The 19,374-nt window shown below is 51.4% G+C and overlaps 7 protein-coding genes across 7 annotated transcripts; 4 read left to right on the plus strand and 3 right to left on the minus strand.

The window, feature by feature from the left end:
* Nucleotides 1–177: 177 nt before the first annotated feature.
* On the minus strand, nt 178–1,771 carry N7468_001472 (CCCH zinc finger protein; the record flags this gene model as incomplete). The annotated part of the gene is made up of 4 exons (XM_058470769.1): nt 178–1,013; nt 1,099–1,441; nt 1,497–1,640; nt 1,697–1,771. The coding sequence occupies 4 exons, from the start codon at nt 1,769–1,771 to the stop codon at nt 178–180; spliced, it is 1,398 nt and encodes a 465-aa protein (XP_058333910.1).
* Nucleotides 1,772–2,206: 435 nt separating this feature from the next.
* On the plus strand, nt 2,207–3,144 carry N7468_001473 (putative translocon-associated protein, alpha subunit; the record flags this gene model as incomplete). Its single annotated transcript, XM_058470770.1, has 2 exons — nt 2,207–2,278; nt 2,392–3,144. 2 exons carry the CDS (start codon nt 2,207–2,209, stop codon nt 3,142–3,144), a joined length of 825 nt encoding a protein of 274 aa, XP_058333911.1.
* Nucleotides 3,145–3,447: 303 nt separating this feature from the next.
* On the minus strand, nt 3,448–4,113 carry N7468_001474 (DNA 5'-adenosine monophosphate hydrolase; the record flags this gene model as incomplete). The annotated part of the gene is made up of 1 exon (XM_058470771.1): nt 3,448–4,113. One exon carries the CDS (start codon nt 4,111–4,113, stop codon nt 3,448–3,450), a length of 666 nt encoding a protein of 221 aa, XP_058333912.1.
* Nucleotides 4,114–4,540: 427 nt separating this feature from the next.
* Nucleotides 4,541–8,683, plus strand: N7468_001475 (RNA helicase; the record flags this gene model as incomplete). The annotated part of the gene is made up of 7 exons (XM_058470772.1): nt 4,541–4,733; nt 4,850–5,841; nt 5,882–6,652; nt 6,706–7,203; nt 7,238–7,607; nt 7,667–8,359; nt 8,424–8,683. 7 exons carry the CDS (start codon nt 4,541–4,543, stop codon nt 8,681–8,683), a joined length of 3,777 nt encoding a protein of 1,258 aa, XP_058333913.1.
* Nucleotides 8,684–9,376: 693 nt separating this feature from the next.
* N7468_001476 (cyclin family protein) lies at nt 9,377–11,383 on the minus strand (the record flags this gene model as incomplete). Its single annotated transcript, XM_058470773.1, has 4 exons — nt 9,377–9,619; nt 9,676–10,215; nt 10,294–11,235; nt 11,372–11,383. The coding sequence occupies 4 exons, from the start codon at nt 11,381–11,383 to the stop codon at nt 9,377–9,379; spliced, it is 1,737 nt and encodes a 578-aa protein (XP_058333914.1).
* Nucleotides 11,384–14,411: 3,028 nt separating this feature from the next.
* Nucleotides 14,412–16,393, plus strand: N7468_001477 (putative C6 finger domain protein; the record flags this gene model as incomplete). The annotated part of the gene is made up of 2 exons (XM_058470774.1): nt 14,412–15,137; nt 15,233–16,393. 2 exons carry the CDS (start codon nt 14,412–14,414, stop codon nt 16,391–16,393), a joined length of 1,887 nt encoding a protein of 628 aa, XP_058333915.1.
* An 821-nt stretch (nt 16,394–17,214) lies between these two features.
* N7468_001478 (putative DNA-directed RNA polymerase III RPC4) lies at nt 17,215–18,966 on the plus strand (the record flags this gene model as incomplete). The annotated part of the gene is made up of 1 exon (XM_058470775.1): nt 17,215–18,966. The coding sequence occupies one exon, from the start codon at nt 17,215–17,217 to the stop codon at nt 18,964–18,966; it is 1,752 nt and encodes a 583-aa protein (XP_058333916.1).
* Between the last annotated feature and the right edge of the window lie 408 nt (nt 18,967–19,374).

A 19,374-nucleotide genomic window follows, 5' to 3' on the forward strand; every position in this document is an offset into this window, starting at 1 on the left:
AACAACCATCAGACAACAGTCTTGTGAAAATGCAAATGACCCTCGGCAGACCGAAATAACAACAGATCCTTTTATGACCATTTACGCCGGGCGACAAATATGTAATCATTTGTAATAAAAAAAAAAAAGGGTGGCGAACCAGAAATAACACACACCAGGATACAAAGACAAGCAAGTCTAGATCTTGGTCACTTTGACAATGTTGGTATCAATCCCATGTGCAACAGGCTCAAATCGACAGGTATCACCCCTGAAACAAGTCTTCTTGCCCGGTTCGCTCTGGGGACAGCGATGGCCGTAAATACAATCCGGATCATCGCATTCAAGCCCAAAACGGCAGGGCGTCATGCGGGCAATGGCAGATAGGATATGGAGGTCCGTTCGAGACAACTTCCGATCATGATCATGGTAACAATTCTCCTCATTGGGGCATTCTCCGAGGAGGAAATAATAGTTGCACAACTTCAACTTCTTCAATTTGTTCAAGTCATCACGAGGAATGCTCTTGAAGTCCAAGCGATCCACGCGCTGTCCATACTTGTTCCGCTCAACAGTCTTGGGAGCAGTCGTCCCGTTTGGTCTCGAGCGCACGGTCTGAAAATCACTCGCAGGAGATCCAGATATCTTGCTGGCCGTCGGGGCAGGGAGAGGTGCGCAGATACCCGAAGTGCTCGTATTGGTAGACGTACGCGACAAGGAAGGGACATTCTGCGGCTGTTGAGACGGTGACGGGGTGAGCATTGATCGAGATGGTAAGCTCGTCTTCCAGGGAGCCATATATGCAGGCGCCAACTTGGAGGACCGCAGAACGTCTGGAAATCTGGCAATTCGATATGAAGCCTTGGCCGAGTCCAGTTCCTTATCAAAGGGGATGCCTTCCACTAATGAGATTCGACCGGTGAGATCGCCCTCTTTGGTTGTTTCATCGAGGAATCGAGCGTATTCACTATTTGAAGCGCAACCCAGGAAGATTTGGTGACAATGGCAGTTGTAAAGAAAGACTTGAAACGTCTCTGCAAGGGAGGAATAAGAAAAACATAGATTAGCTCGTGGGGCTCCACACGAAGGGGAGGATCAGATCCAAGAGGTCCAACTCACCCTGAATCTTATCACTGGCCTTATTCTTGCCAGACCCAATATCCACAATTTCCGAAAACGAGGTTGTCTCATTGAACCCCCGAATGAAGTCTTGTAATATCGTCGGATCTGAGATGACGCCAGCACGGACGCAAAGGTCCCCGAAGGACTTCATATTGAGGTAAATTTTGATCATTATTTTCGGAGAGTTGATACTCGGCAGTTGCTTCAGCAAGTACGAATTCAGCCCACTGTACAGCTGTCGGGCTGCACTGCGACCACCTTCTTCACCGAGCTGCAGCAGATCATCCTTGAAGAATGACCCCTCACCATCCAGAAGCACAACCACAAACGGTTCGCGCGCCTGTCCAAAGTCCCACTCAGTATATGTGCATGCCGTGCCAATCCGGAGTCCTCACCATGATGGTTTTTATTTGAGAAATCTGCTGCATCAGCTCCATCTCGTGGAGCTGGATATCTCGGTTGAATCGGGTCTCGCGCGCATGGTCCAATTTCTCCTGCTTAAAGTCTTCTTCGAGAGAAGCAACTCGTTGGAGTAGTTCCTGTTCAACATATGGATTTAGCGCCCGTGCGGGAAAAAGGGATCGGGGAGACGTACTTCAATGAGCTGGTTCTTCTTTTCGTCAAGGGAACTCAACTCGCGATAGCGATCCAAGAACGGGGTGGCGTCCATGTTAGCTAATGTGCAAGTGAGGTTGATGGAGAGGGAAGGGAGCTGGTAGATAAAGTTTCAAAGAAGTCCGGCGCGATCAACGCGATGGGGGATATCAAAGGTCACTAAAAAAATCCACGGGATACTAGTCGCACCCTGATTCTGCACTCTTTCCTCGAGGATCGGATAAAAGCAGGTCGCCAGAGAACAGGTCTCTGTGTCGTTTCTTGACCTCCAGGTGAATTTCCTTTTATCAAAAATATATAAATCCTCAGCCTGAACGATCCAGTTTCTTGCTTGTCCTGTTTCAAAAAAAAAAGTTGCCAAACCTTGGAATCTCTATTTGCGCTGACTCAGCGTTTCCCCGGCGAAAAGTGGACCTTCCTAAATTGCAACGTGTGATCACCCCTTCTCTCTTCTATACCCGTCCACCTTCTCTATTATCCTCCTGTCAAGATGACTCGTTTCGGATTCCTCTCTCTGGGTTTGCTCTCGCTTCAGGCCTTCATCAACACCGGCTTCGCCGCCGTAAGCTCCCTGCTTTTACCCCAATTCGAGATCGCCTCTTCGCCTGACTCGCGACTTGCGACTCGTTCCTACCCAGCTCAATTGACTGACTGTGTTCGTGATCTCACCTGTAGGAGGCCGATCCGAAGGTCGTAACAGCTGGTCCCTCCGATCTCGCAGTCAAGGTTCACACCTCATTCCCGCACTCTGAGATTTTTGGTATCAAGGTCATCAACGGTCACCCAACGGAGGCTGTTGTTTCATTCACCAATGATGAGCCCAACCCGGTCACCCTCAATATCCTCGGCGCGAGCCTTTGGGATCTGGGAGAGGAGAGCAAAATTGTTCGCAACCTGACTGCCTCGCGTTACGGCGTGGAGATTCCTGCCAAGTCGCAGGAAGCTGTCATCTACAGCTTCGCCACCGAGATGCATCCCCAGGACCTGCGTCTGAACATCGCAGCTATTCTTTCTGACAGCGAGGGTGGTTTCTTCACTCTGCAGGCCTTCAATGGCACTGTGAGCGTGGTGGAGCCCGATACTAGCATCTTCGACCCCCCAGATGTAATTATTCCCCTTCGACGCATAGCGACCGCTGTTGGACTAACAATTTGCCCTAGTATCTTTCTCTACTTCTTTCTCTTGGCCTGCTTCGTTGGGGTTGTCTACTTCTTCTACACTGTTTGGGTCGCTCCGTACTTTCCCCAGAAGCGCAAGAGCAGCAAGACCGGCGAGAAGCGTGCTGCTCCCAAGACCCCCGAGGAAACCTCCAACGCTGCCGTTTCTTCTGCTTCTACCTACAATGCCGACTGGATTCCCTCCCATCACATCAACCGCCCCGAGGCCCGAAAGGTTAAGGGTGGTGGTAAGAAGGCCACTCGTGCATAGATACAGAATCCAAGGGATGTTGGATAGAGGGCACGCTACATTGGTGAAGGGTAGAGAGTCGTCAGGGTCATGGTTGAGGAACAGGCATTGGACATCCGGACTACTGGTAGTCGCTGGAAAATGCGCCTTCAGTTCTCTGTCTTCGCCTTACTATGTACAATCTAGAATACGAAATACAAATAAAGCTTTGATTGAAATCATTGGGCCCACCGAGGTGAGGCTCAATGAATACGATCTCAGAACACGACTAGTCTGTCGTATGGCGTTGATGTCTGCGCAGATAGGACGTTGAATTGGTTTTTTTCAAATCTTCTTCCACTCGCCAAACTCCTTCCATAAGTGGGTTTTCAGCTTCTCAAAGCTATTCCCAAAGTTCCGGCCGCAGCGCCAACAGACAAGATCCCGACGCAAGTACCCCTCTCGTTCCGGATGCCATCGCGAGTCATCGCTTTTCAACGGGAAGTCCTCCAGGGGGACAAAAAAAGGCGTCGCAAAGCTGTTGTAGTGTTTCCGATGCTTCATCCGCTCGCTATAGTGATCCACCGCGATGACATGAATGTGTAGATCGTTCATGGACGGAACAGCATGAACTCCACACTTGATCTCCTTCACCCAGTCCCTGCCTGCGGGCAACTCGTCTGGCGGTGGGTGCGCATCCAGTGCAGCTTGCCTCACTTTCTCCTGCGCAGAATCCTTACCATACATGCGACGTAACTCGCTGGCCGCTAGCTTCTGGAGCTTGCCTGCCTCTACCTTGACCTTCTCTAGGAATTCGGCATCTTTAAAGGCTTCGAATGGGTGCTTGCGCATTTTGATCCGGTCGCGGGGTAGGAGGAGTAAGTGAAGAGATGATTTCGGAAACTTGTCGCGAATTGCAACAAATTCCTCATTCTGATAGATAACGTCCTTGGGAAAGGATTCGGGGTTCCTGACGTAGGCGCCGAGGTCGTCGCGGCGGTTGCTGCCCATTTTGTTCTTCCCCGAGGAACCTATAGGGTTGGTATCAGGCTTTTGTTGCTTGCTTCTGGATGAGAGCAGCTCTGTAACTATGAGAATATCCTCCACGTTAGTTTGTCATTGGTCAAAAGGGCAAGTACTTATTCTTGATTCAAGGTGATCTCACAGGCATTTCTCTTCTGCACAGTTGGTGGACTTGCTGTAGGCGCTGTGATCCCTTCGGGACTCGAAGCTTTATCTGCTTCTGACATTTTTTTATCACATTGCCCCTCGAGGTTCAGCAAAGGAAAACCATCAAGAACAAGAAGCTGATGATGATTGAAGATCTGGGCCGCTAAGCGCCGCAAGACCTCCCCGCAAATATCCCAATGTGGTTTAGCGCGGGACATCCAGAAAAGAGGCCGACGCTCTTCCGCAGTTCGTCACGAAACCCACGACAATGGGACCTAAAAAGAAGTCAGATGCCCGTTCAGGCCCAGGCCCCAAACCTGGGACCAAACAGGCAAAGGCTGCTGCAGAAAACAAGGAGAAAAAACCAGTACCAGAAGAGCCCAAGAAGCCAACAGTGAAAGAGGTCATTGGCGGCGCATCATGGACAGGCAAACTGCCTGTCAATATGCTGTCTGAACATTGTCAGAAGCAAAAATGGGAGAAACCAGAGTATAGCATGGTGAGACTGGCTCTTTGAGGATGAAGAGATGCCCTTCTTCGAAGGTAACCCAGGGCTAATGCAATTGTTTTCCTTCAGGCTTCCACCTCCGGCCGGTTTTTCTCCACAGTCACTCTGAAGAAATCGATCCGAAGACTCGCGAATTGATTATCCTGCCTCCGATGAAGCTCCCCGAGTCACACAAGCAATTAGCGCTACAGCCGACGGCTCTGGAAGCCCGCCATTTCGCTGCCGCCTTTGCCCTTTTCCGTGTATGCAACATGCGCAATATCCACCTGATGCTTCCACCAACATATAAAAGGCTTTGGAAAGAGGACTTTGCAGATATCAAAGCAGCTGATGTGGAGAAAGGCGATGGCTGGCTGTATGAGGCCGATCCGTTCCTAGCGAAACAAGAACGGGAAAGTGCTGCGCTGGATATGGAAAAGAAAAAAGCAGACCACGCGAAGGCGCAGGCAAAAGAGAAGGTTTCATCGGTAGACCTCGGACTTGGAGGTGGAGGCCATAGAAACAAACGCATTTGGTCTCAAGCGCCTAAGGTAGAGATGGGAGCACGCATCCGTCGTGAGATAGAAGGATTGCTGCGCGAACATACCGTTTGGAACCCCCACTCCATCAAAATCTCCGACAAAGAACAGAGAGAGATCATTGAAGAGTTTACTAAGTTAGGATTTCGTCGCAGTCACGTGGAAGAGGCTGTTGTTGAATGTAAAGACCGTGAAGAGGTTTTGGAATGGCTCCTGGTCTACGTCCCGGAGGATGATCTTCCTCCGTGGTCTCTCCCAGAGAACTATTCAGCAGGCGTTAGCCTTGGGACCGGAGATCTTGCCCGAGAGGCAAAGCTCAAACGACTCGCAGCTGTCGGATACCCTGCAGATTTGTGTTCTCAGGTTCTAGATAACAGAGGTGGCGACGAACTTGCTGCTGCGGAGTACCTACAGGGCACATTGGCTCATGGCTCCGGATTTGCGTCAAGGCCCATTGGTGAGGGCATCCCTGGGGCGTGGCCAGAGGAACAGGAAACTCTTGAAGCAATCTTTGGGGAGCGCTACTCGCGCGTTTCACCCAAAGTCTGTGAAATTAAAAGCGAAGCTCCCCGAAATCCCAAAGGGCACTGTTTTCCGCTTCCACGAGCCTGCGGTCCATTATCCTGCGGTTCCTCCGGTCATATCTATTCATGCTAAAGGCATCCCAGCTTACATTCGTTTGAGTGCAATTCGTCGAGCTGTACAATATGCTGAAGAGAATTTCTCTGGAGACCCTATGATCTTCAATATTCTAGATTGGCTAGAAGTTAATTTACCTGATATTATGGAGAATCCAGGCAGGCTCCGTGAAATCTCAACAGTGACAACGTCTCCCGAGCCTGAAACTCGCGATATCCCGGTCCGTTCGGCTCGTAAGCAACGGCGTGGCATTGACTGGAGACCTGACTCTCCTCAAAGCATAGCAATTCGCGATGCATGGGAGGAAAAGCAAAACACTGCGCCTCAGGTCGAGATGTCTCGAAAGCGACAGTCACTGCCCGCCTGGAACACCCGAGACGCCATCATTGATGCTGTCAACTCTCATCAGGTCACAATCATCTCCGGTGAGACTGGTAGTGGAAAGAGTACTCAATCTGTACAGTTCATTCTAGACGATATGATCAAACGTGGTCTCGGAGGTGCTGCCAACATCATTTGTACTCAGCCTCGCCGAATTTCTGCCTTGGGTCTTGCTGACAGAGTGAGCGATGAGCGTTGTGCCACTGTCGGTGGTGAGGTTGGATATATCATCCGCGGCGAGTCAAAAGCTAAGCAAGGAACGACTAAGATCACTTTCGTGACTACGGGTGTTTTACTTCGCCGCATCCAGTCTGGAGGCGACACCGATGGCAATGTCGCAAGTTCATTGCCGATGTTTCACACGTAGTAGTTGATGAGGTTCACGAGCGAAGCCTTGACACAGATTTCCTTCTGGCCCTTTTACGTGATGTTCTAAAACATCGCAAGGATCTGAAGGTTATCCTCATGAGTGCCACTCTAGATGCCCAAATCTTCATGAACTACTTTGGCGGCTCTAAATCGGTTGGCTTGGTGAATATCCCTGGTCGCACATTCCCGGTGCAAGATTACTATCTTGACGATGTCGTTCGAGATACTGGTTTTGCGCCCGAATTAAGTGAATGGGATGACGAAGGAATTGACGTCTCACGTGGTGAAGAGTCTCTTGGAAGGGCGCTCCGCAGTGTTGGAATGGGAATCAACTATGAGCTGATTGCCACCACTGTACGACACATCGACTCCCAATTAGGAGATCAGCCTGGTGGAATTCTGATATTCTTGCCCGGAACCCTGGAGATTGAAAGGTGCTTGACGGCTGTCAAGAAGATCCCCAACGCACATCCCTTACCATTGCATGCTTCGTTGCTCCCGGCGGAGCAACGTCGAGTATTTCAGAGCCCTCCGAAAGGGAAAACGAAAGGTCATCGCTGCAACCAACGTGGCGGAAACCTCTATTACTATTGAAGATGTCGTTGCGGTCATCGACACCGGTCGAGTCAAGGAGACTAGCTATGATCCTAAGGACAATATGGTTCGATTGCTTGAAGTCTGGGCGTCCCAAGCCGCATGCAAGCAACGCCGAGGCCGTGCAGGCCGTGTACGCGCCGGCACTTGCTACAAGCTCTACACCCGCAAAGCCGAGTCTGATATGGCACAACGGCCAGACCCAGAAATCCGTCGTGTGCCTTTAGAGCAATTGTGCCTCTCTGTCAAATCCATGAAGGGTATGGACGATGTGGCCAACTTTCTCGCCAATACCATCACACCGCCAGAGAGTATAGCTGTGGAAGGTGCCCTTGATTTTCTGCATAGAGTGGGAGCTCAGACCATAGCCGTCTTACAGCCCTAGGGCGCTATCTTTCTATGATTCCCGCAGATTTGCGGTGTGCAAAGCTTATGATATATGGTTCGATCTTTGGATGTATGGAATCATGTCTCACCATCGCGGCCATCCTTACTGTGAAAAGCCCATTTGTCTCTCCGCGCGAAAGACGTGAGGAAGCCAATGCGGCAAGATCAAGCTTCTCCCGCCCCGGTGATGGCGATCTTCTCACAGACCTTTCAGCTTATCAGACATGGGCTGAAAAGGCTCGCAGTCAGGGCTACTGGCAGACGCAGTCGTGGTGCGTCGCGAACTTCCTATCCTTCCAAACCCTCCGCGACATCTCCTCTAACAGGGCCCAATTCATCACCTCTCTCAAAGACTCGGGTATCTTGCCCGTGGATTACGCCGACGGTGCCAATACATGGAACCGCAACGGTGCAAATCACAACCTCCTCCGTGCTCTCATCGCAGGTGCTTTCCAGCCCCAGGTGGCACAGATCTCGTTTCCGGACAAAAAGTTCGCGAGCTCTGTCACCGGTACTGTCGAGGTAGACCCAGATGCACGAACAATCAAGTACTTCAATCAGGAGAATGGGCGTGTGTTTATCCATCCCAGCTCGATCCTTTTTTCTGCTCAAGGATACCCTAATTCGGCCGCCTACCTGAGCTACTTCACAAAAATGGCGACCAGCAAGGTGTTCATTCGGGACCTCACCCGTAAGTCTTCCCAATCTACCCCTGAAGGCCCTCCAATCCTTTACGATACTAATGCAATTCTCAGCTTTCAATGCCTATTCACTCTTGCTCTTCTGCGGCTCCATTTCCCTCGACACCGTGGGGCGTGGTCTCGTCGTGGATGGCTGGCTCCGACTACGTGGCTGGGCTCGGATTGGTGTGCTTGTTTCGCGATTGCGGACTATGTTGGATGAGGCACTTGCCGCTAGAATCGACAATCCGGGTATTGGGTCGGGCGGTGGCGCTGCGGATCGAGTGATTGAAGCCGTGAAGCGATTGATAGAGTTTAACGGCCTGGATCAGTAATTTCTTATAGACCTGTGCAGATAGATACGTCACATACCTAGCAATCTTACGAATGAAACTTTGCCGATTAGCGAGCATAATCATTCTACCTAAGCCTATTTCATATGCGATATTTGCCTAGCAATAATGATCACCTAGCAATAAATGCAAATGAGAAAGTGGGGGAGGGCAGAAGACGACACGCGTGATGTGTCAACTCGGTTTGCCACAAGACGAAAAGAAAAGGCACTCATTAAGGCAATGGCATTGTGGTATGGCAAGCCGAAGCGGCAGACAGAAATTGAAACATTCAGAATCTCGCGTGGCAGAGAGGTATGTATCATCAGAGAAGAAAGTAGTCAAGAAACAGCGAATAGACGCCGAGAGCAAAGAGACCAACGCCTTCCGACCGAAACTCCCCCGTTCGGAACATAGCGTCAAGTCATCTCGGAATCATGGATTGAGAAGGAATCAGAAGAGAAGGAGACAACGATAAAGCCTCAAGCATTGAGAACGCCGGCCGTCCCCCATGTACCCGTATTACTCCGGAATAAGATGATCCCCAGAAAGCAGAATAGTAGCATGTCAGGCGTGGAAACAAGTCAAAGAGTGTTAGGGGTATTCGTTGTGGACAAGCGTAAAAGTCATCAGCTTGCCGTATCAGGTGCAAAAAAAAAAGAAAAGAAAAGAAAAAAAAAGAAAAGAAAAAGGAAATTAGTAGTTTTCAGTCTCTTCCATGCGACCGGCATTGGTAAGGGACACAGGAAGCGGAAGGGTAAACCCGGCGCGAATTTCGTTGTCGACGAAAAGAGAGGCACGCTTGAAGCGACGATCCATGTACTTCTCGTGGATGGCCTGGTGGTGGCGCTGGGAGTCAACGCAGCACTCAAGCATGATCTCCATGACTTGAGTGAGCTGAGAGTGAATGTAACCACTGTAGTGAGCGTGGGCAGGAGTCTGACAGAGATGTTAGTGGTGTAAAATCAACCTATGTAGAGTGGAAAGATACTTACCCAGGCGCCCTTCTGGAGCATTAAACGTGCCAAGCAATGAGCACCCGCAGAAGAAAAGCTGGGAGGGGTGGACACAAAACGCTCATCCATGATGGTCAGCTCGAGGAAGTACTTAGCGACAGTGCGAGTCTCAAGATCGTAGTCATCCGCCTTGCTGATGCGACGGAGAAAGCTCATAGGGCCAGGCCAGCCCAAGTCAAAGTTGAGGATGTTCAACATGAAGCGCTCGGCCTTCAGAATCTCATCAGCCGTGTAACCACCATCGACCATGTACACAATCTCGTGAACCGAAGGAGGCTGAATCTCCTCATACTTGGAAGCAATGAAGAGTGCAGTTGCCCCAACCAGCTGCAGCTTGCCAAGGGAGATGATTTTGTTCGAAAGGAAGCGATCAATGAAGTTGACGCAAAGGAAAAGTGTCTCGGGGAGCAGAGCAAAGCGGAAGTGCACCTGCACAAGCCAATCCATAAGGACAGCACGCATCGACCACTGAAGCTCATTCTGAGAGTTCATATAGTCCGCGGTAGGGAGAAGAGCGATCTATCCCAGCATGTTAGCTTCACCACATTATATCCAGTTTCACCTGAAGATGACGTTCGACGCCTATTAAACACATACCTCTTGGGATCTAAGGTGGAAAAAGATCTCAGGACTGTACTCGGCAACCATACTGGAATCGTAGAAATCCTCAATGATCTCATCTTCAGTACGTGTCTGCTCAACAATCTTCCGTGCTTTCATAAGCTCACGCTTAATCACAGGGTTGAAGGTTGGGTAGACCACAGTGGCAGTGCCACCAGTTGTATTGTCAGAACGGGTATTGAACGGGGGCATGTTCAGACTGTCCTCTTCCTCATACTCAAGCCAGTCCTCAGGCTCCTGATAATATTTTGTGGTTGCTGCTGTTGCCGCCACCTCCTCATCGTCAGAGAGGGTCGTGTCCGAGACAGGAATTGACGCCTCAAGGCGATGATAGGAGTCGACTTCTCGTGTGAGACCACGTTCAGCCAAGGGACCAGAACAATCAGTGATTGCGTTCACTTCACTTGACACGGAGCCTTGCGATTTTTCCTTTTCCACCACAGCATCAGTTATCACCACAGGTACATCGGCCACACGAGCTGATTCGCCAGTGGAAGCCTCCTTGGATGCTTCTTTTTCTGCAACAGGCTCAAGCTGGTCCCGGAACACAGCATTGTTACGCTTGTTTACTTTGATGCCCTGAGCTTTTCCAGCAGGATTCACAGGCTTTGCGGCAACAGTATTCAGTATCCCTTTCAGGCCAGACATGGACACTGGGCGCTGAGCGGGTTGCGACAGCACAGGTTTGTTCTCTGTCTGCACCGAGGGCTTCTTTACAAGGGCAGAGTCATCCCGTGCGAAGCGCGAAGCTTCTTTGGTATTGCTAACATCTCCGCCAAAGGCCCGGCGAGTATTGTTGATGCCTTGGGAGGCGACGTTGAGTGCCGATGTCGACTTGTTTCGCTGGTGGATCGCTTTGTTGGTGTGAAAGGATGAAGGTGGAACGTTCTCATCCCCACGGACGCGAATTCTCTGCGGCTGAATTGCTGTTAGTATGACAAGCCATTGATTGAGTATCTCTAACTATTATTCTCTTGACAGCGCAAGAGCAATCAGGCTGTAACTGGCCGATAGAAGGGTGAACTCAATAAAGAAGTTGGAAATAATCACATACCTTCGCATCCATACTGAAGCACTGTTACGGCAAATTGTCGACTAAGCTGGGTGTCGCCGGGTCAGCGAGTCGTAGGTCGATGAGACCGATGGTGATGGCGTTGTTTATGTTTTGCTGAGTTGAGGATATGAGAACGACAGGGCGGGTCCTAGCGGATGATTGGCCGAGGAGAGCAAAACAAACACACCAGCCCGCGCAGGAAGGAGTTATGGCTGGCAGCCTTGATTACGAGGCACCGATACCAGAGTACTCGACTTGCAGCGCGCTGTGGTATCCTTCAGAAAAGATTAGAAATGGTGTAAAAGATAATTGCTGCACAAATTCCAATTGCTCCAGCAGGGCTTGGTAATTGACACGAGTATCTGGGGAGAAGCACAGTTCTATCCAAAATTGAAAAGAAATCTGTGGTGTGTGACTGTTGTCAAGAAACAGTGGAGAGTGGACTTGGGATGACAATACAATACCACAAGGGCGCTAAGGAATGCGGCCCGTCAGATTTGCATTGTTTGCAAAACTGGCAGAAAGGCCAGGGCGGTGATTAGAAGAAGGTTGGTCAAAAACCACTTAGCGTCTTATCGGGATGCTTATCACCTTATCGATGACGTCACTTAGTTTTTGTCACGTCTTCCGCCGACCCCTCTCCAAGACACTTTTCACCAAATCTACTTTTCCAGGAATTGGTAGTGTGAAAAAAATTATCCTCGAGGTGGCGCATCCCCGAGGACTTGATCCCGATGGTTTTTACCGCTCCCCACCTGGTGTTGTAGGCACAATCGCCAACTGGTCGGATTAATCGTCTCCGACGCGACCCATACGCGGACTCACGTGACGCAGACCGCCGCAGACCGGATCGAGCGGCGAGCGGTAAACGGTTGAGCATCGTTAGATCAGCCGAAGCGCATCCGGACTCGCTCATCATTGCGACAAGTTGGGCATCTTTTTTACCCGTTCCGAGAAAGCTAACTGTGCGGGGTCTTACACAATTCGGGTTCCGCCTTCTGACTGGTCCTCAATCGCCCCAAACATCCCGAACCAAAAGGAGGTCTGGACGCCCAGGTAGCGCACGTTCCCACCGAGCATTCTGGGCCATTCATTGCTCTGCGACGTTCCTGCACCCGGACACATGTAAAAAGCCCACTCCATAGGTTTGCGCCAGCTCGCCCCCCGTATAGTTTCATCTTGTAGATCCTTGGACCCTTAGCCTTCTGGGCCTTTGCCCCTCATCTACTCCGTACCCAAATGCCCTTTTAGGCCTATCTGCCTACAAGGTTTCTTGAAGAATGATTTGTAAACCGCTTCCCCTCCCCTCCTCCATCCCTTTTCTACACTTACGTAGTAGCTGCCGAAGAGGGGTAAACTCAGACGGCGCAGATCATGCGAAACATGCCGTGATGACTCTTCGTCATGCGATTTGCCCAGTCATAAGGATCCGATTTCCTGGTCATGCTGCCATTGGGGGCGGCGCACGATCAGAGTAGTCTCCTCGTGCTAGGAGATATACAAGTACGCTTCGCTAATCTTCAACCTGCTCTCACCCCACATGATGAAGTGCTAAGCTAGTTACGAAATACAGAACTTTCCTTCCGGCGTGCTGGATAGGTTATGCGACAAGGGTTTGGGGAAGATTTTGGCGTGGGCGCCGCCAGTATCGCCAATGTGCGACAGCCTCCTCCCGGCTCATTCCCAATCGGTGTGGCCCTTCTACTTGCGCAAGAGGGATTGGGTTTCCCACCCTTCCATTGGCTGCGCTATCTCTTCTTTGATTTGGGCGTAGTAATTAAATAGCTTGAGTTGGCGGAGAAGATCCATGGTTGATCCTCTCCGACAAGGTACCCTATGGCCTGAGCGACCATGAGCAACCACCCAATCTACCCCCTAGGGCCCCTTAAGACCAAGTCCGGAGTAGAGGAATAGTGCTCGCCGACGCTCGAGTCTCTCTGTATGGATGTAGTCCCGCAGGCTGGTTAGACAGGACGCTCGGCGCAATAGCAATGGCGGCTTGCGACAGCATGCGCAATGCGAACCACCCAACGTGGAAGCGCTTCAGCGCCTTCGAATTGAGATTCGCAAACTAAAGCGCAAGATCGGAATACCTCTCTAGAGCTCTTCTGTAATAGTTTAATATGTAAAAGCTGCAGAAAAGGGAATGTGATGGGCGGGCGGGAAGCGCAAATCGCCATGTCACCGACCCAGGCAGACCGTTTTCTCGCTTTAGGTGAAACCATCGTACGCACCCACCAACTTTCATCCTTCCATCCAACCAACTCAACCCCCGCAGTCGCCGTCTTTTTCGCCCAGTGTCGTCGGGTATGGTCTTCTTTCTCCTCTCTGATATTCATTTTTCTCTTTATGCCTCGTCTCGGGTGCATTAGCTAGGCCTCTGCTGACATAGTCTCCTCAGCGCTTCGTGGGAGCGAAAACGACATCCCCTCCTCAACCCTCGACCAGAACCCCTATTCTCGATATTTCGCCTCGCCGAGGTCAACGCTGGGGCTCTGCGATCCAGTTGGAAGCATTTTTATCTGTGCTAGGTACGTACACACTGCTCTCCATCCTCTTCCGAATCTGCCCTCGTCGCCTACCCCCAAGGTCGGCCGGGCTCGGCTAGTGAAGACTCATCCATCTATCCATAAAAGACAAAATCCATCTTCATTGTGCATCCAAGTCATGGAGTCAGCATTGTATTAACATTGGCCTTTGATTTCGCTACAGGTGATTCGATCTCTGCACTATCCGGGTCGATCTCGGTTGCGACATCCCAATTCCCCTCCATCCCCATCGAAAAAGCCCTGCGCCTCACCCTTTTCCCACATCACCAACTCGAAGTTGGTTCATCCGCCTAACGCCATTTCTCGAGCCCTGTAATTGTGGTAGGTTTGATGGACACTCCCCTCTGCACTGAATTCTTCCTGTTCCCTGGCCATGGATCCCCGTCTACCCGCTCCTCTTCCTCCTCCTCCTCTATCATATACGAGCAGTAGGTTGATGCAATCATCGCTACAGCAAGATTGGGGTTCTTCGCATCCTGGATCTATCCAATATGCAAGTGGCCCAGCATGAAGGGCCCTCTGTCCTTGCAGAGCAGCCCGTTGTGGCAGATGTCTCCCGAGACTTGTCGCTCAAGGGTCCTGTTCCCAAAAATGTCGCCTTCGAGCTACTACTGGACGAGAACTCCAAGGTTAGAGCTCGGATTCCTATGCGCGTTCAAATATACCCTCATGATACTACGGATTCGATTGTGACCACTGTGAAAAATTTCTACGGCATCTACGATGGCACTGCCAGTGGGGTCAGCTTCGAAGATGAGTACGGGACAACCCTGATCGCAAGGTACGAGAACCTTAAAAACAACATGACTGTATATGTGCGAGTCATTCCTATTCAACCCTATGCGGATCACTTGTATGACGGTGGGTTTTCCGCTGAGCGCAAGCGGCCCAGCCTGGGCGAGCCTTTTGGAATGGATGGTACGGCTCCAACAATGGACCAACCATCCCGCCCATCTTCTCGCCTTGCGAGGAAGCGCAGCACATCTCCTTCTGGTCGGAGTCTTCGGAGTTCTTCTCAACACAAACAGGGTGCTCGAAGCGGCAACAAAAGCCGTGGGTCTAGCATTCACGGTGGCTATCCCGACGATGAGCTCATGAGCGACAGCGAGGACAGCTTCAGTCGCCGCTCTCGAGGCGACGTATTTGCCAGCTCGGAAATTAGCATGGAGAACATACTTCAAGATGGTCGTCGGAAACGGCCCAAGTTTGACAGTTCGGTAAGTCTCTTATGGGTGTCCCGTTATCTGGTTCCAATCTCTTCGATCTCGACATCTTCTTCTTTTTTGGTGTATTGGCACTAACCATTCCCCAGGAACTTCCTCTCTTCGTTCCTCCTCAAGTCCCTCTTACCACTTCAACCTCCTCTATCTCCCCCCAGCGGCGATCCGTTGGTCAAGAGGGCGCTGGCTCACCTTTTGCTCGTCCTACTCACCGTCCTTATAACTACCAAAATGCGCTCCCATCCCCACAAAGCTATGGCCACAGTGAATACGGTACTCACTCGGGACGGCATACTGCCTATGCGACACCCATAGTACCTGACAATGCGCATCGTGTACCATTTAGCAATTCTGCTCCGCGAGTGAACGGTTCGGGTATCTTGCCTACACCGGATCCAACTATCGCTAGCTGTATTTCAGATGAAGATGTCGCAATGCAGCTGATCCGTCTTGGAGATGCCTCCAACTTCTCTCACGGGCGCACTTCTGCCTCGACGCTGGATGATGCCTTCAGTGGTGCCGCCGATGCCGCTTCGTCAACAGGCGCTACTAGCGATGGTGAAGACTTCAGCGAAGAGGAGGACGACCTTCCTGTTCGTCGCCAGCGACTTGAGTCCAGCCCGATGCTTCCTCCAGGCGCCGTGAAGCGCCATCATAAGCGTCTCGATGACATCCTGCCCAGTGCTGACAGCAGTGAGCACAGCTCGGATGGTCTTGAGAACGACATTAAAAGTGAGGCAGAGGATGATGCCTTGTACAAAGAGTCCGCTCCGAAGTCAAAGAAGTCCAAGAGTCGTCCTACATCTGTCAAACCTCGCAGCCAGAAGCCTGTCTCTAAGCCAAAGAGCAAAAACGGCGCTCCTCGTCCTTCAGACAAGACTGCCGGACCACTTCCTCCTCTGAGCCCCAACTCAAATCGCAAGGTTTCCGGGTCTTCAGTCAACTTCCAACACCAGCTTGGTGCGGATGAAGAAGACCTCTCTACCAAACCTCGCTGCCAACGTTGCCGAAAGAGCAAAAAGGGCTGTGACCGTCAACGACCATGTGGCCGCTGCAAGGATGCTGGCATTGGCATCGAGGGCTGCGTCAGTGAAGACGAGGGCAACGGCCGCAAGGGTCGTTATGGACGCCACATGGGAGTTCCTGTCAAGAAGGGCGACTCTATAGAAGATCTACTCGATTATCCTGCCATGCCAGAGACCGCTCTATCAACTGCAGCAATGGTCGACAAAAACAAGAAGCGAAAGCGCTAAGCAAGCACTTGTCCGTGTTGACCCGGCTACTGTCGATGTGTCTTCATGTTTTCTTTTATTCTCTTTTATCAATGACCCCTTCCTTGTCACTCCCTTCTTCCTACTGGAAACTCCGACATTCCTTTCTCCCTCTTACCTCCTCACATTCCTTCTGGCCCCGGTCCTGATCTATACAAAGTCCAGCGGATTGATTTCACGGCGTATTCGTGTCTGCGCATATTTCTACGTTTTCAGTTCATTCTTTCCAGTCCTGTAGCTGCCTGCTTGTCCTTACTCCAAGTCCTGTCGGGTTCATTTGTTTGGGGGGGTGGTGACGTCGAGCCCATGCGTAGCGGGAGATATATATGCTTCCAAGCAAATGGCTGCGCGGCTGACACCGACTGTATAAGAATTATGGATTTTTGTTACTTCACATGAGTCGTTTTGAAATCGAATTCGTTTCAGTATTTACAACTACGTCTCATTCTCTCAACCCCAGAATAATAAAAGTAGCCATACCTGGACGACTAGCCCCTCCGTAGCGAATCCGCAGTCTGGCCCTATATCCGGAACTTTGAGACAGCTCACCGCCTTTTCATATATGTACCGACGTGCCCGCTATCCTAGTCACATGATCTAGGCGGTCAGAGGGCCCCGCAACTTTTTTGATCTGTCGAAGAGTCAACTTGCTGCTCGCATCAGGCGCCAATTAAGAGTGTGGAACCTCTTCTATTGTGAACCTTGCTATTGGAGTCGAATTGGAACACACGTAGTAGGCTCAGCCGCAAACCCAAACCCTCCTACACATCAACCGACTGCGCGCCTGCTGCTCGCAAACAACCATGCCTCCAAAGGCTGGCACCCGCCGAACAGCAGCAGGAGCATCAGGCGATGCCGATTCGTCCCAGAATACACCAGAGGCGCACTCTACTCCGTCACAAAGCGCCACTCCAGGCCCATCTGGCCGCCCTGTCCAACGCCTACAATCCCTCAAGAAACGCCCCGCATCTGGCAGCATCCCGGCCACTGGGCGACCTTCAGCGCTGAGCGGCGAGGCGCCTAAACCAGCGCTCAAGTTCAAACCGAAGGCCGTTGCGCGAAAGACCAAGGAAGAGCGGGAGGCCATCGAAAAGCTCGAGGCGGAGCGCAACAGCGAGCGATTGAAAGAGGCGGCTGCGATTCAGCGCGGCCGGGGTGGTAATACTCGTGGTCGGGGGAGCTTCCGGGGCCGCGGTGGTGCTGCTGGCCTTGCTGGGAGCGGACCATTGGGTTCTGGGGCTGGCTCAGGCTTTGGTGGTGCGAAGCGAGGGCGAGGTGGCGGTGCCGGTGGACAGGGAGGATTCGGAAGGAAACGGGGTGCGCCGCGGGGTGGTTTTGGTGATTCTGCTCGGTATGATGACTCCTCAGACGATGATTTGCGGGTCAGCATCGACAACATCAATCTAGAGAGCGAGGACTCGGACTCGGATGTGGCGGGAGTCAAAGGCAAGCGGCCGAGTCGGAGGAAGATTGCCACGAACAACGGGCTGCGCCCTGCGCGAGTTCCACGACGTGAGCATGAAGAGCGCATTGTCAGTGTGAACATGGAGTCAAGCTCTAGCAAGGCTGCGGAGATTCGGGAAAAGGCCCATGCGGAGAACCAGGCCATTGAGGTTGATGACAAGTCGAGCTCCGAGGAGAAGGAAGCTACTGAACCACGAGTCAAAGAAGAGCCCCAGGATGATGATACAGCTATGGAAGATGTGCCTCAGGATGATGACTTCCTCCCCGCTACCCCAGTGCGTGTGCGCCGGAAAACGTCAGACCCTAAACAGCAGGCCAAGGGCAAAGAGTCTACACAGCAGCCCGTCGAGCCACCACCACCTAAGCGAGATCCACGAGACCTCCTTCGAACAAGAGAAGAAATCGAAGAATATGATCGGCACTTGGAGGATCTGGAGCATTTCCGGAATCTTCTTTCGATCAGAGTCACAGAAAAAGCACCTAATTCGGCCGGGAGACCCGCACCACAGTCAACAGAAGCTGGTGCAGAACCAGCCGCAGAAGAGCAACGACCAGAGTCAATGGCCATTGACGGTGAGGGCGAAGGAGAAAACGAAGAACAAGAAGGCACCGAACCCAAAATCAACGAACACCTCCTCGGTCAACTATTTCTCATGCAATTTCCGCCCATGACCCCGACCCTCACGATCCCCGGCGAAACCTCCAAACCAGTCGCCCCCCACCTCCCAAAGCACCTCGACCCCGAGGTCAAAACCGAAGACGGTGGCTTCCAGAGCACAAGTAGCCATCCAACCAAAGCAAATGCATCTCAGATTATCACGGCTTCCACCAATTGGTCACTTCCTGCGGGCCGTGTTGGTAAGCTGAACGTGCACAAATCTGGTCGCGTTACTATGGACTGGGGCGGAATTAGCTTTGAGCTTGATCGCGCCGCCAAGGTAGATTTTGCGCAAGAAGCTCTGATTATGTCTACTCCTGAGGCTGTTGAGCCGGGCCAGCCAGCCAGGGACACGGCGAAGCAGACTGCTTGGTCTATGGGGCAGCTCTCTGGGAAATTCACTGTGATGCCTAACTGGGATCAAATACTTTAAGCTTGATAAAATTAGAGAATCATATAGAATTTCGAGCTTTATACCACATTACGCGATGCCATTGTTGGTATGTACGGGTCGTTAGGGCTAAGCAACGACGAGCTCATTACATTCCACGGATGGCTATACTAGTGAATTGTAAAATTGCACTTCTGGAGGATACTAACCTACGGTCTTTATAATGACGCCAGTCGTTTAATGATGTAACCTTGAAACCCCGCTCACCCTCCATTGCACTATAAGCGCAGATAATCAGAGTGGTGGTGTGTTAGAATGATGAGAGCGCTCGTTGACGTATCGAGGGTTGCCGGGGTCATATACACAAATTTGGGCAAGCCTTCTATCCAATGCCTTCGTAGTATAACGGTTAGTACGTCGGTCTCATACGAAACTTGCGATGACGCACCT

This window comes from Penicillium chermesinum, assembly GCF_028974085.1.
Source record: "Penicillium chermesinum strain IBT 19713 chromosome Unknown utg000002l:1.0-5270490.0:1.0-5274688.0, whole genome shotgun sequence".
Classification (NCBI taxonomy): Eukaryota; Fungi; Ascomycota; class Eurotiomycetes; order Eurotiales; family Aspergillaceae; genus Penicillium; species Penicillium chermesinum.